The 13,180-nt window shown below is 40.8% G+C and overlaps 1 protein-coding gene across 8 annotated transcripts in view; it reads left to right on the top strand.

The window, feature by feature from the left end:
• LOC136676233 (WD repeat and FYVE domain-containing protein 3) overlaps positions 1-13,180 on the top strand; it is a 100,256-nt gene that overhangs the window by 70,158 nt on the left and 16,918 nt on the right. For 5 of the 8 annotated variants that reach the window (XR_010796266.1, XM_066653084.1, XM_066653085.1 and 2 more), the window contains 12 exons: positions 75-271; positions 915-1,049; positions 1,357-1,536; positions 2,348-2,581; positions 3,875-3,974; positions 4,272-4,432; positions 6,848-7,077; positions 11,176-11,285; positions 11,404-11,586; positions 11,709-11,866; positions 12,092-12,169; positions 12,923-13,153. Coding sequence is in view for 7 of the 8 variants with exons in the window: in XM_066653084.1 (XP_066509181.1) it covers positions 75-271; positions 915-1,049; positions 1,357-1,536; positions 2,348-2,581; positions 3,875-3,974; positions 4,272-4,432; positions 6,848-7,077; positions 11,176-11,285; positions 11,404-11,586; positions 11,709-11,866; positions 12,092-12,169; positions 12,923-13,153 (1,997 nt within the window). In the remaining variant the exon portion in view is untranslated. The remainder of the gene's footprint in view (positions 1-74; positions 272-914; positions 1,050-1,356; positions 1,537-2,347; positions 2,582-3,874; positions 3,975-4,271; positions 4,433-6,847; positions 7,078-11,175; positions 11,286-11,403; positions 11,587-11,708; positions 11,867-12,091; positions 12,170-12,922; positions 13,154-13,180) is intronic. The other 3 variants (XM_066653086.1, XM_066653081.1, XM_066653082.1) reach the window with 2 other exon arrangements.

Raw genomic sequence — 13,180 nt, 5'->3', positions numbered from 1 at the left:
ACCATAGGTTTGCACTTTTTAGTTAACATGTGTGTGCAGAGATCTTTTTTTAACTATGTCTTTTGCTGTATCAGGGTTCAACGTGGGTCGAAGTGCGGGTGGCAGGTCCACCTTGCGTGAGATAAACAGGGATGCCTGCCATTTCCCAGGATTCCCTGTTCTGCAGACTCTGCTGCCCAAACACACAAATGTTCCCGAGCTGTACTTCCTTCTGATGGCTTTGTTCCTGCAACAACCAGTCACTGAGCTGCCTGAGAGCCTGCAGGTACATGTCAGTATGCATCCCTTTTTCCCTACTAATCGTACTAACTGTGCGTCCCTGTCACCGTGTCTATCGTGTCACCTTTCTCTCTGTACAGCTCTCACTAACCACTTTCCTCCGATTAATTTCTCTGATGCTGATACATAGCAGTATATTGCTGCATTGCAGTATGTTGTATAAATATAGAGATGAATCTGAACATTACGGGAGATTTCAAAGCCCACACACTGTGTACCTCCTGTTCTTATTACTCAAACTATTCATAATCCGAAACTTTTATATACACTTCATTTCATTTACTTGTGTGTTTGTGAAATGGATGCTTATATAAATTAACAATGTAGATCACAATTTATCAAACACACAAACACACACTTATTTCTATTTTTGTCTTTGTTTGTTTGAGTATTATATGTGTATCATATCAGTTTTAAAGTTTTTCCAAAGATGCTGCATGCCTCATTAATAAGTACTTAAGATTAACTGTTAAATTACAGGTAAATCTTGAAATCACTTGCTTTTCTTGTAGGTACAGTACTTCTTTTAATGCCTGTGGATGTGGTGTTGAATATGTTTGCCTCTAACCTTAACCTAAGCCCTAACACTTTACTGTAAAGCTTCACAAAGCGACATGTCTTCTCTTTCCGCACAGTTTGACCTGGATTCCATCTGGTCGTTTATATTTGGGGTTCCTGCTTCCAGTGCCACTGTAGTGGGCTCCATCCACAATGTGTGCACCGAGGCAGCTTTCCTCTTGCTGGCCATGCTCCGCAGCATGCTCAACCTGGTGAGACCCTCAGTCACCGCGTGGGCGAGGACAGACCTATATCAACAGTCATACAACTCTAATGTTTTTCCCTTGTGTGTTTAACTTACATTTAGAGTATAATATAAAAATATAAATGTATTTGATGGAAATTATACTTTTTTTCATGTAAACAATCAAAATTGTAAGATGTATTTTTTCTTTAATACAAAACAGAAATATGGATTGTATCAAAAGCTAAAGACATGCACTTTTAACAGAACTTATATTCTTCTTTCACCAAGCTGTGCTTCTATGTTGCCTTAATTCCCGTGCCTCTTCCCCGTAGCCCTGGCAGTCAGAGGAGGAAGGCTCCTGGCTAAGGGAGTACCCTGTGACTCTGATGCAGTTTTTCCGTTACCTCTACCATAATGTCCCTGACCTTGGTCCCATGTGGCACAGCCCTGATTTTCTGTGTGCCCTTGCTGCCGCTGTCTTTCCTTTCAACATAAGACCTTATTCTGAAATGGTAAGTATTGTGTTTTGTTTGTGGAATTCGTGTTACAGTATCACATTAGTCTCTGAATTTTACAATTTAACAGTATAATGGAAAAGTATGTAGAGTAGAGGTGAAATAGCCCCTGAGTTGGAAACTTTTAGAAGGTGTTAAAAAATTTTGAACGTAGATTGTTTCTCAGCTACAAACAAAACCAATTATTAGCTCCAGATTTCTCAGAGGTGGGGTTCATTGTTACAGTGGAACTCGTTGTTTCAGACCCTTTCCAAACTAAATATTTGTTAATTGGCATAAATGTTATTAAATGTGTAGCAAATTAGTAGTAGAGGAAATACAGTAAAATGCACGTTTCAATTACGTAACATATTTTTAAAAATTTAAAAATAATGTGGGAATAAAACCTTGCAAAGCTGCTGACTCTTTTGAATTCACATTATATGCAGTGATTAAAACATTTGCTAGAGCTCAGTGTAAATATCTGAAATAACTATTAAAAACTTCAGTGGGAAATAGAGAAGGTGATTAAAAGCTTATTTTACTACTGTTTATCAACGTAGAACTTCCATAGTATATTTTAGCCCAAATGAATATGTCCCACTCTTCTCAGATAGATTAAATATAATGTATTGTAAAGGTTTAATCTTGAGCCAGTACAATATTCCTTTAGCCACAACACCCTAACGGTAGATTAGTCCATTAGTGCGCCAGACACTTATTATGTTGCTGAACTTGGTTCTAGTCCCAGGATATGGTAAGTTTTAAATCTGTCCAGAGGTGTATTACACAACATGCTTGATATAAACGTTCTAAACCGTTTCCTCAGGTCAGCGATTTGGATGACGAAGCTGGTTCCCCCACTGAAGAATTTAAAGCTTTCGTGGCGGACACAGGCATGAACCGCAGCCAGTCGGAGTACTGCAACGTGGGCTCCAAAACCTACCTGACCAATCACCCCGCCAAGAAATATGTCTTTGATTTCATGAGAGTGCTGATCATGGACAATCTGTGCCTGACTCCAGCAAGCAAACAGACCCCAGTCATAGATCTACTGCTGGAGGTAAGATGGCTCTCATGGAAATACACCAATCAGCCATAAGATCGTGACCACCTCCTTGTTTCTACACCCACTGTCTGTTCTCTCAGCTCCACTGACCACACAGGAGCACTTTGTATGTTCTACAGTTACACACTGTAGTCTATCTGTTGCTCAGCATACTTTGTAGGATTCCTTTCATCCTGTTCTTTAAAGGTCAGGACCACCACAGAGCAGGTATGGTATTGGTGATCTATCTATCTATCGTTACACTTATGCCTTTCTAGATACCCAAGGACGCTTTACAATCCACACCGCTCAGAACACTCAATCCACACACACTGGTGAGAAGCGGCAGCGTCCACCTGGAGGACTGCATCGGGCACTAGGACTTCACCCAGGACAGAGTTCCAATTTATATCTGGGTGCACACACATTCACTCACTCACACATACACACTCATTCACTCACACAGCAGGACAGTTATTAGACAGAAGCCAATTCACCTACCCTCTATATTTTTGGACTGTGGGAGGAAACCGGAGACCCCGGAGGAAACATGGGGAGAACATGGAAACTCCACCCAGATGGGACTTGAACCCAAGATCCCAGCGCTGGGAGGCGAACATGCTAACCACTAAGCCACTCACTCAAGTATCCACTCACTGTTCACTCTGTGAGACAGATCTACTTTGTTGGACCACCTTGAAGATATAATGAGACAGTAGCTCATTTTTGGTCGGTCGACTATTCTCAGTTCAGCAGTGACACTGTCTGATCCTCTCATACCACCCATTAACACCACCACCACCTCAACGTCACTGCAACACTGAGAATAATACACCACCCAAATCATACCTACTCTGTGGGGGTCCTGACCATTGAAAAAAACAAAACATGCAGAGCAACTTACAAATTGCAGTCAGTAATTGTATTAAAACAAACTGCTTCTGTATGGGAGCTGAGAGAACAGATAATGAGTGTAGAAACAAGGAGGTGGCCATAATGTTATGGCTGATCGGTGCATAGTCATTTTGTTCCTAATGAATTTCATGTAATGTAAATCTCATGTCATGGATTTGGGGGGTTGCTGTATTTTCATAAAAATGGATTATGACACAAAAAATATGAGAAGAATAGAATGGAAGAGTGGCATGGCCTTATAAAATTATAGTTACACAGTGAAATTTAAGCTCTTTAAATAGATGAAGCATCATAAAGCATGGTTAGTGGCAATCAGAATGTGTATTTTATATTTACGAAGCCTATGTAGTGACCGCCTGTGTAGCGAAAGTGCTGAAATTGTGTTTTTCGCAGGCCTCCCCTGAGCGTTCCACCAGAACTCAGCAGAAGGAGTTTCAGTCCTATATCCTGGACAGTGTGATGGAACATCTCCTCGCCGCAGATGTTCTGCTCGGTCAGTTCTTCACAAAGACTTTCAGAATGTGCTTAGCTACCTAGGGCCATCGCAGTAAAATTTGATGTTGTTGGATTTGTTTGTTCAAAGCTACCTCTGATGCAGCACCTATAGCCTTCTGTGCTTCTGTGGTGAGAGTTCATGGTTAAAACTTTGTGTGATGATATGCATGACAGTCTGACGTTTCCTGAGAATATGAATCCAGCTTATTGTCTTTAAACCTTGCCTGGTTTAATGCTTATTGTATGTTTATTGATATCTTCCTCTGCTAATACACTGACACCCAACGTCCAACAGGAGAAGATGGATCCATGCCCATCACAGCTGGGGGGAACTACCAGGTCCTGGTCAACAACGTGTTTTATTTCACACAGCGAGTTGTAGACAAGCTGTGGCAGGGTATGTTCAACAAGGAGTCCAAACTCGTGGTGGAGTTTATAGTGCAGCTGATCAGCCAGGTGAGAAAAACTTGATTTCAGAAGATCCACTGCAGAGTTACTGTGTGAAAATTGCAGCTAAAATCCAGTCTGTGCTATTTCAGCGCTTTAGTGTTGCCCTAGTAGACATCCTCAGTTCACAGTAGTGCATTAGTAATAAATTGATGAGCTGCTCCTGTGAATTCAGGGGATATCTTTTGAAGTCGCTAGAGTAGACCATCGCACGAATATCCTCTTTTTAGTATCTGAAGAAATGCGCGAGTTTCCTCTCCTTTTGAAGCCGATATCCGCAGATGCTAATGAAAGCAGTTTTACAGTGTGATGTCGAGAGACACAGAAGGCATCTGTTATCCGAAGGAGTAGGAGTGAACCTCCCGTAACCAAGTGTACTTTGCACTAATGAGCAGATGAGCACGGCCTTTGAGAACACTGATTGAATTAGTCACCTTCACATGAAACGCCTGCCAAAAGCAACTCGTTTGATTTGTTCCTTGCAGTTTAATTGACTAAGGCATGCACTAAAAATACAAAAGAAATCTTTGTTAACGTGGCTTGGTTGAGGGAGATTTATTTGTGTGGTGAATGAACAAAACAAACTTACAAGGATCCTTAAAGGCTAAGCACCAGCTCTATGAAAGTGTCAAATACAGTGTTTGAGTTCCTAACTTGTGTTTATTGATAGTCAGAAAACATGTTATTTCTTACTAATTGAAGGAATAAGATTTAAAAGACCGTTGGTCCCCCCACCCACGGTGTTGGGAAACTCTAATAGGCGTCTTGCCTGTGACGTAGACGGTGGACAACAACTCTAGAAGTTGCACTTAATTTAATACAAAATGAGGAAAAGGTGTGTTGTTTTTGGCTGCAATCATTCAATGTACAGTGGGACATCTGTGCAGAAATGGCCCAAAGATCCCAAAATATCCAGAAAATGGACTAAATTTGTCAACTTTAAACGGGCACTTTGGAAAGGACCATCCGCTCACTCCGTTATCTGTAGCTCACTTCACTGGCGCTTTTCCAACAATATGGGCATGTAAGGACACCAACGAAAGGTGTTCAAGAGCCTCTGTAACATGGAGGTAAACAGGGTAAGGACACTCACTTCGCCTGTTTTAGTTGGTGTTAGTTAACGTTAGCTTGACTTGCTAAACTCGGTGGCTCAGATCATACTCGGCTACGTAGCTGCATTACGGAGGTTTATAGTGTCGGATGAATTCGAGTTCGACTTCGATCACATTTACAAGAATAACGGTACCTCTAAATTTGAGTTTAGCTTATTGCTAGGCTATTGTCATGAATAATGTTGGTTATTTAGCTAGCTAGATACTGTCATAACAGTCAGTCATAACGGTGTTTTACCGCGGCGTTGTTCAGCTGTTGTCCACCAGTGACGTCACGGTCGCGTTCAAGAATTTCCGCAGCGAGCTCGGGTTTTTCCGTCAATTTAATAAAATTGTCAGTTTTAAAGCAAATTAAGCTGCTATTTTAATTTTAATTCATACTTATATATGTCAGTAACTACAATAATGTGAAATAGTCATGGAGGTCCATTAAGTGGTGCTTAGCCTTTAAAGTGTAATATGAGTTCAGTTCATATGTGTTTTCAGTGCTTTACAACTATAAAAGACAGAAGCTAAATGAGGTAAAACCAGGACTAGAGTTTGCCACACTTTATACAAGATGGAAGAACAATTACAATGAAACTAAACGATCAAGTTTTTTTTTTTTTTTCATAAATGCAATTCTGATTAAATTAACTCTTGCACAGTAAGTTTTGTGCGAAAGTTTCAGTTCTCTACGATTATTATTATTTACATCCTCAGTAAGTGTGGCGTTTATATAAAATGATATATAATTAGAATAAATGCAAAAACATAAACACTGTAAAAGTATCTCTTTCTAAACAGTAGCAGTGGTTGTGAGCTTGTGATGAACAAAGTTTCTTTCCAGGTGTTTTCCTCCATTTTATGGATTTGTTTAATCAGCAGCACACTTTATTTAACACAATGTATTTAGAAATCAGAACAAGGTATTGGATGATAACCTCAAATAATACTGGACTGTCAGGAGGAGAGATTTGAAAAGGGTTTTTGTTTGTTTGTGTTTGGGAGGGTTTGTTTTTTAAAGCAAATAAACCCTTTTTGCTCAGGTAATTAGCTTTATTCTCAGGTCCCTATACCATTTGCACAGTAGTGTGGCAATTAAAATGACAAAAACATATATTGAGCAAAAGGTTTCATAGCAGTGCATCACTAGAAAATAATGGTGCCATTATTTAGCAGCCAAACCATTTCATGAGATTTGCGTTAGTCTCTAACGCTCTGCCCTCTTTTTCTTGCACAACTATATCCCAGCAGTAGCGTTCTCAAAGGGCTTACCACCAGCAGTGAGTAAATCTCCATCTCCTTGTTTTTCATTTGTGTGTTTTTTCAGTCAAAGCGCCGCTCTCAGGGTTTTTCTCTGGACTCTATCTACCACTGTCTGAACCGCACCATCCTCTACCAGCTCTCACGACCTCACAAGACCGTCGCTCAGCAGGTGGCTCTGCTGGACTCTCTCCGGGTTTTGACAGTAAACCGTAACCTGGTGCTGGGCCCTGGAAATCACGACCAAGACTTTGTGGCCTGTCTTGCCCACTGCTTCATCAACCTGCACTCAGGGAGGTGAGATAGCTGTCTCTTGATTGGTTGCAGAATAAACAGCAGGGCTGAGGAGGGAAGGTGATATTGTGTATGTCTTTTTGAGCCTAGAGACAGCTGAGGGAGACTTAAGATGTAGTAAGAAAAAATAGTGCCTTTGGTTTCTGAGCATGTTATGTAATATTTATTGTATGATAAATGAAGTATTCATGACATTCACATCATAGTAAATTTGATTATTGTACAGGGCTTTAAAATAATAAAATAATGATAATTAATAGTTAAATAATTAGTGGGTTTGATTCTCGCTCCCGGTGACTGACTGTGAGGAGTTGGTGTGTTCTCCCTGTGTCCGCGTGGGTTTCCTCTGGGTGACTGTCTGTGAGGAGTTGGTGTGTTCTCCCTGTGTCTGCGTGGGTCTCCTCCGGGTGACTGTCTGTGAGGAGTGTGGTGTGTTCTCCCTGTGTCTGCGTGGGTTTCCTCCGGGTGACTGGTTGTGAGGAGTGTGGTGTGTTCTCCCTGTGTCTGCGTGGGTTTCCTCCGGGTGACTGTCTGTGAGGAGTGTGGTGTGTTCTCCCTGTGTCTGCGTGGGTTTCCTCCAGGTGCTCTTGTTTCCTCCTACAGTCCAAAATCACACGTTTGTAGGTGGATTGGAGACTAAAGTGTCCGTAGGTGTGAGTATGTGAGTGAATGTGCGAGTGTGTTGCCCTGTAATGGACTGGCGCCCCCTCCAGGGTGTATTCCCGCCTTCTGCCCAATGATTCCAGGTAGGCTCTGCACCCACTGCGACCCTGAACTGGATAAGTGTTACAGATAATGAATGAATGAGTTAAATAATTAATCATTTAAAATAATGTTAGTTAATATTAGTTATATTATAATATCAGTTATGCATTACAATATTAAAAATGTGTCCAGCAGATTTTGTTTCTTACTGAAATCAAAGCCAATTCAGATGACCATTGGTAGAGTTTAAAATGTATGTAATCAGGGTATCACAGTTAAATATACTCTAGACAATTTCACCAGCATTCCTGTCTTTGTAATTGTAGCCCACCTATTTAGCCCACAGAAGGTGTGCGTCCCGATTTCCAGCCAAAGCACAAGTGCGTTAGTCAAAGCGACCTCCAGTGGCCAAGCCGGCAAGTCACAACAACGACAGTCCCTCCGAGAGAGTCCCTCCAGGCTGCAGTGCAGTTTTTCACACAGGTTTTCTCAAGCTCTGAATGCACCGATATTGATGCAGTTGCTTAAATAACAATGTGTGCAGTCGATTTGTGCAAGTTAGAAAATAAAAATAAAATCTCATAGTGCACTTTTAACAACTAACACTCTTATCACACCAGCGATCAAATCTTATCAGAGCTTTTGAATAACATTTATATTTCTTATACATCTTTCATATTGGTGAAGCCTGACATGCTACTATGGTGACGAGCTATGATTGATTGATTGTTGCTTTGTTTGACATCGAGTTTGAGTTGGTAAAAATAAAGATGGGCTGAAAGAGCTTATATTTAAACATTATTAATGAGCTTTCTTGTGTTCGTTTACGCCTGCACTGTGGTGGCCGTATTCTCTAAGTTCAGAATGTGCTTATCTTTGCTGGTGTGTGCGTTTTGCCTCATCTCATTTCTCTCCTCGCTCTCTTTCTCTCTCTCGCTCTCTCTCTCTCTCGCTCTCTCTCTCTCTCGCTCTCTTTCTCTCTCTCGCTCTCCTTCTTTCTCTCTCTCTCTCTCTCTCTCTCTTTCTCTCTCTCTCTGTCTCTCTATTTCTCTCTCCTTCTTTCTTTCTCTCTCTCTCTATTTCTCTCTCTCTCTCTCTCTCTCACTTTCTCTCTTTTTTTTCTCTATTTCTCTCTCTATTTCTGTCTCTGTCTCTCTGTCTTTATTTTTCTCTCTATTTCTCTCTCTCTCTCTCTCTCTCTCTCTCTCTCTCTCTCTGTGTGTGTGTGTGTGACTCATGTTGGCACAGAAGAGCCTGACGCGGAGGCTTGCATTGTCAGGACTCTGTAACCAGGCTGACTCAGAGCCCTGCCTTCAGATAGACTGGGAAATGAGCTCTTAGTGGAACCATAACTCTCCCTCTAATACAATCCTGATCACACTGAAAAATCACATTAGTGTGTCTTAGAGCCTGGTTGGGCTTTGATTAGTGACACACAGAAAAATCCATGAATGTGATTAGATTCATAGTGACCTCTTATTGATTATTTGTTAACTCTTATCCTGCTGTACCAAATGCTTATTACATTCAAGCTTCATTGTTACGGATGAATGTGTAGGTGTAGCTACGATTATTTTTATGTAATAAAGGCTGTTAGGTGGCATGAACCTGAAAGTAGACTTTCAGAGACCCTCTTTGTCCAGGATTGTTTATGCGCTGTGTTGTGTTACATCTTTAAAGAATTTCTTGGTGAAAAAACAAATGATGTAATACTACCCTTACATAAAACAGCCTGTCAGCCAAACCTGTCATGTCTGAAGTTCGCCACCTTGGTTTAGAAGGGATTTGTGGCTGAAATACATTTCTGTTCCAAAGTGAAAGGCCAGTCTTAATTTACTTCAGTAATTACATAATCCACTTATAATCCATAATGGTAACAAAATGCCAGATTTTCACAATGGAAATTATTAGAAGATATGGGGGCTTTCTAGTTCCTTGTAAAACATGCTAGAGCCACAAAGCTTTCACCTTCAGATTAACAGTACAAGCTGTCACCTGTGGTAGACAAGAGACAATCTAGTTGCTTCAGAAACGAAAAAACTCAAGTGTAGTCATTCGGGACTTCTGATAATTTGGCCATCAGGTTATATTTTATTCAAATTGGACCAAAAGGTGACTAATTTCTAGTTAATTTGTCGTAATTCTCCAGTGGTAACGACTGGTAGTCTGATTTAACTAAAGCTTTGGGAAAGGAACATCCATCTTTGACTAGGGATGCGCCGATCCTATATTCAGTATCTGTATCAGTCCGATTCTGGATTAAATTGCTGGATCGGATATCGGAAAGGAAAAAAATGCAATTGGGTCCATTAAATATATATAAAAAAAATGTTTTTTGGGTGAAATTTGCAACATGCCATAAGCCAATGCAGCACTTTCTCATAGGACCGGCAGGCGTCATGTGATAGAGCGATTGTTGTGAGAGGCCTGTAAACACGTCAGCAGTGTGGAGTTACTTCACAGTCAATGAAGAAAACAGCAAGACCGCCGAGTGTAATTTGTGTAGTGCTACTGTCTCACGAGGTGGTAGCAGTGTTGGGAACTTTAACACCATGAACATGATGAAACACTTACAGAAACACCACGGAAAGGAGTACACAGAATTTATCAAGGCCTCGAATGTTAAGAAGAAAACTGTTTCGCATCAACAAACGCTGCTGGAAAACATTTTTTTCAAAAAATCGGATTAGTATCGGTATCGGCAAATATCGGTATCTGTATCGGACCTAAAAAGTGGTATTGTGCCATCCCTATCCTTGACCATAATAATATATATATATATATTTTTTTTAGCAATATATAAAAGACAAATTGTATTATTAGCCCAAGAAATATTTACAGCATTTAAAAGACACACTGGAGACATTAGGAACTGTCTGTTAGTTAAATCCCTTCCCTGTAATTGTCACAAGACCAGACAGCATGTATAACCATGCCTACTTTTACAGATCACTTATGAATTCTTTATTTTTTGATGCTGAAATATGGATTATGTAATCGCTGTTTGACTAGAAATGTATATAAATGAATGGTGGTCTCTCACTTGCACAACACAGTAACTGCAAATAGTTATACCCCTATAATATACATTATAAACAACAACATAGCACTGTTCAGTCTAAATGCCAAAATCAAACACTTCAGATTGTGGTAAACTGTGCGTATTCAGGTTTTTCCTTTGTCTGTTATATTAGTATTTTGGCAGATACGTGTTTTTAATTGGACAGTGACGATATGCTATCTATCTATATATGCTTTATATAAAACTGGACAAACCTATAGAACATTCTTCAGAGTTTTTGCACTTGAACTGTAGTTCATAAAGTGTCAGAAATTCCCCAAGGGCTGCATCACATTCATGTGCAGGTGTATGACAGGGCTCTTTCCCTGTTTCAGCAGCGTGGAGGGGTTTGGGCTGGAGGCTGAAGCCCGGATGACCACCTGGCACGTGATGATTCCATCAGAGAACGAGTCCGACGCTCCCCACAGCCAGGACGTCAGCGAGGGTCCGTCTCTATTCCTCTTATCACTCCTAGACTTAAAGTATTAAGGCTTTTGGTTATGGGAAAGTGTACTGTGTTGAAGACTACTCCATTTGACTGATCTTGTATGAAACCGGTTCAGGTCGTCAGTTGCTGCTGAAGGCGGTAAACCGTGTGTGGACGGAGCTGATGCACAGTAAGAGGCAAATGCTGGAGGACATTTTCAAAGTCTCTTTGCCCGTCAATGACCGAGGGCACGTGGACATCAGCACTGCGAAACCTGCACTGGAAGAGCCGGCTGCCAAGAGCTGGCAGAACCATCTAGGTGAGCTAACAAGCTAACAGCAGGAGAAGTTGTCAACGAAGCATAATGACTGTCTATTTGTGTCCAGATATTTGCTCACAGCTGAATCTAAAAATCTGTGTTTTATTGTCTCTCCGGTGTAGCTCATGAGAAGAAGTGTATCAGCAGGGGTGAGACCGTGGCTCCAGTGACTCAGTCCAAACTCTCTCGTGTAAGCAGTGGCTTTGGCCTTTCCAAACTCACCGGTGCTCGCCGCAACAAGAAAGAGAGCGGCATGAACAAAAACAACCTCTCTGCACAGGTGCAGAAAATTACACTCCTCTCTTATTCTTTCAGTGACTGGACATCTTGCCTTCTCATTTTTCACGCATACCTCTTATTTAATAAGCTACATCATCATTCTCAGAAGGATGATGTTATTATGCTAGCCTTAGTTCTGTGGGAGCAGTTTTAAGTTAATGGGAGTTATTCCTATTTGTTTTGTAGTGTAAAATTCAGTCTAATATGGGGTTACTACCTTCTCTAGGAAACCTTCCAGTGGATGTTTACTCATATTGCCGTGGTTCGGGACCTGGTGGCCATGCAGTACAAAGAATATCAAGAGGTTAGTAGCATGGGACGACGGCACTAAAGCTCACACACTCTCAAATCCACATACACACCTCAGTTCTGTGTGTTTCACTTTAAAAATCGAGTTGTCGTTGATAGCAATGACTTGGGCTGACCCCTGAAATTAGAGTGAAACTGTATCGATTTGGTGGACACAGATTCAGGTCCAATTTCCTCTTCCAAAGCAGATGGAGTAAAAATGACAGGCTTTAGCTGCAGTTTATATTCCATCAAAGCTATATCCTTGAAAAACCTTATAAACATTCAGTTGACATCAGGCTTTCAAACTTCAAACAGTGGTCAGTTCAGTGGTGCCCTTTTTTGCACAACACTATTTCACCATTCTGTGGTTTGTAATTTTAGTGAATACCCTGATTTCACCATTTTTAAGAGCCTAGTCAGCAGCACATTACAATATCAACTATAGGCATGTGATAAACTATAACTATAATTTGTTACAATTTCAGCTCCTAATATTGTATTTACAGCAGATGTATTTTAATAAGAGATCTACAATCATTGCCTCTAAACGTGTGGAACGTATACACCACAAGCAGCTGGGTTTAAACCTGACGTGAATATATTGGTGGCATTATGGATAATGTTTACATACAAATATTGTTGTTTTTAGGGCTGAATTGTTAGTTATTATGAGCCCAATTTAATAAGTTGTGGGTGTCTTTGAATATAATATGATGGATAATAGTTATTTCCAACCGTTCTGACATGATATTCTTCTTCATTCTAGAGGCAGCAGAATGCACTGAAGTATGTTACTGATGAATGGGCTGGGATTGAGTACGAGTTACTGCGAGAGAGGGGTCTTTGGGGTCCTCCTATTGGCTCCCACCTGGATAAGTTCCAGTTGGACATGACCGAGGGACCCTGTCGAATGAGGAAGAAGATGGTCCGCAATGATATGTTTTATATCCACTATCCTTATGTGCCTGACTTCGAGCCCAACAACAGCTCTCAGGTGGTGAGTCATTTTTATATTCATTCGTTC

Source organism: Hoplias malabaricus, chromosome X2, assembly GCF_029633855.1.
Source record: "Hoplias malabaricus isolate fHopMal1 chromosome X2, fHopMal1.hap1, whole genome shotgun sequence".
NCBI lineage: Eukaryota > Metazoa > Chordata > Actinopteri > Characiformes > Erythrinidae > Hoplias > Hoplias malabaricus.
The sequence above is the reverse complement of the archived record's forward strand: the minus strand, read 5'-3'. Positions and strand labels throughout refer to the sequence as shown.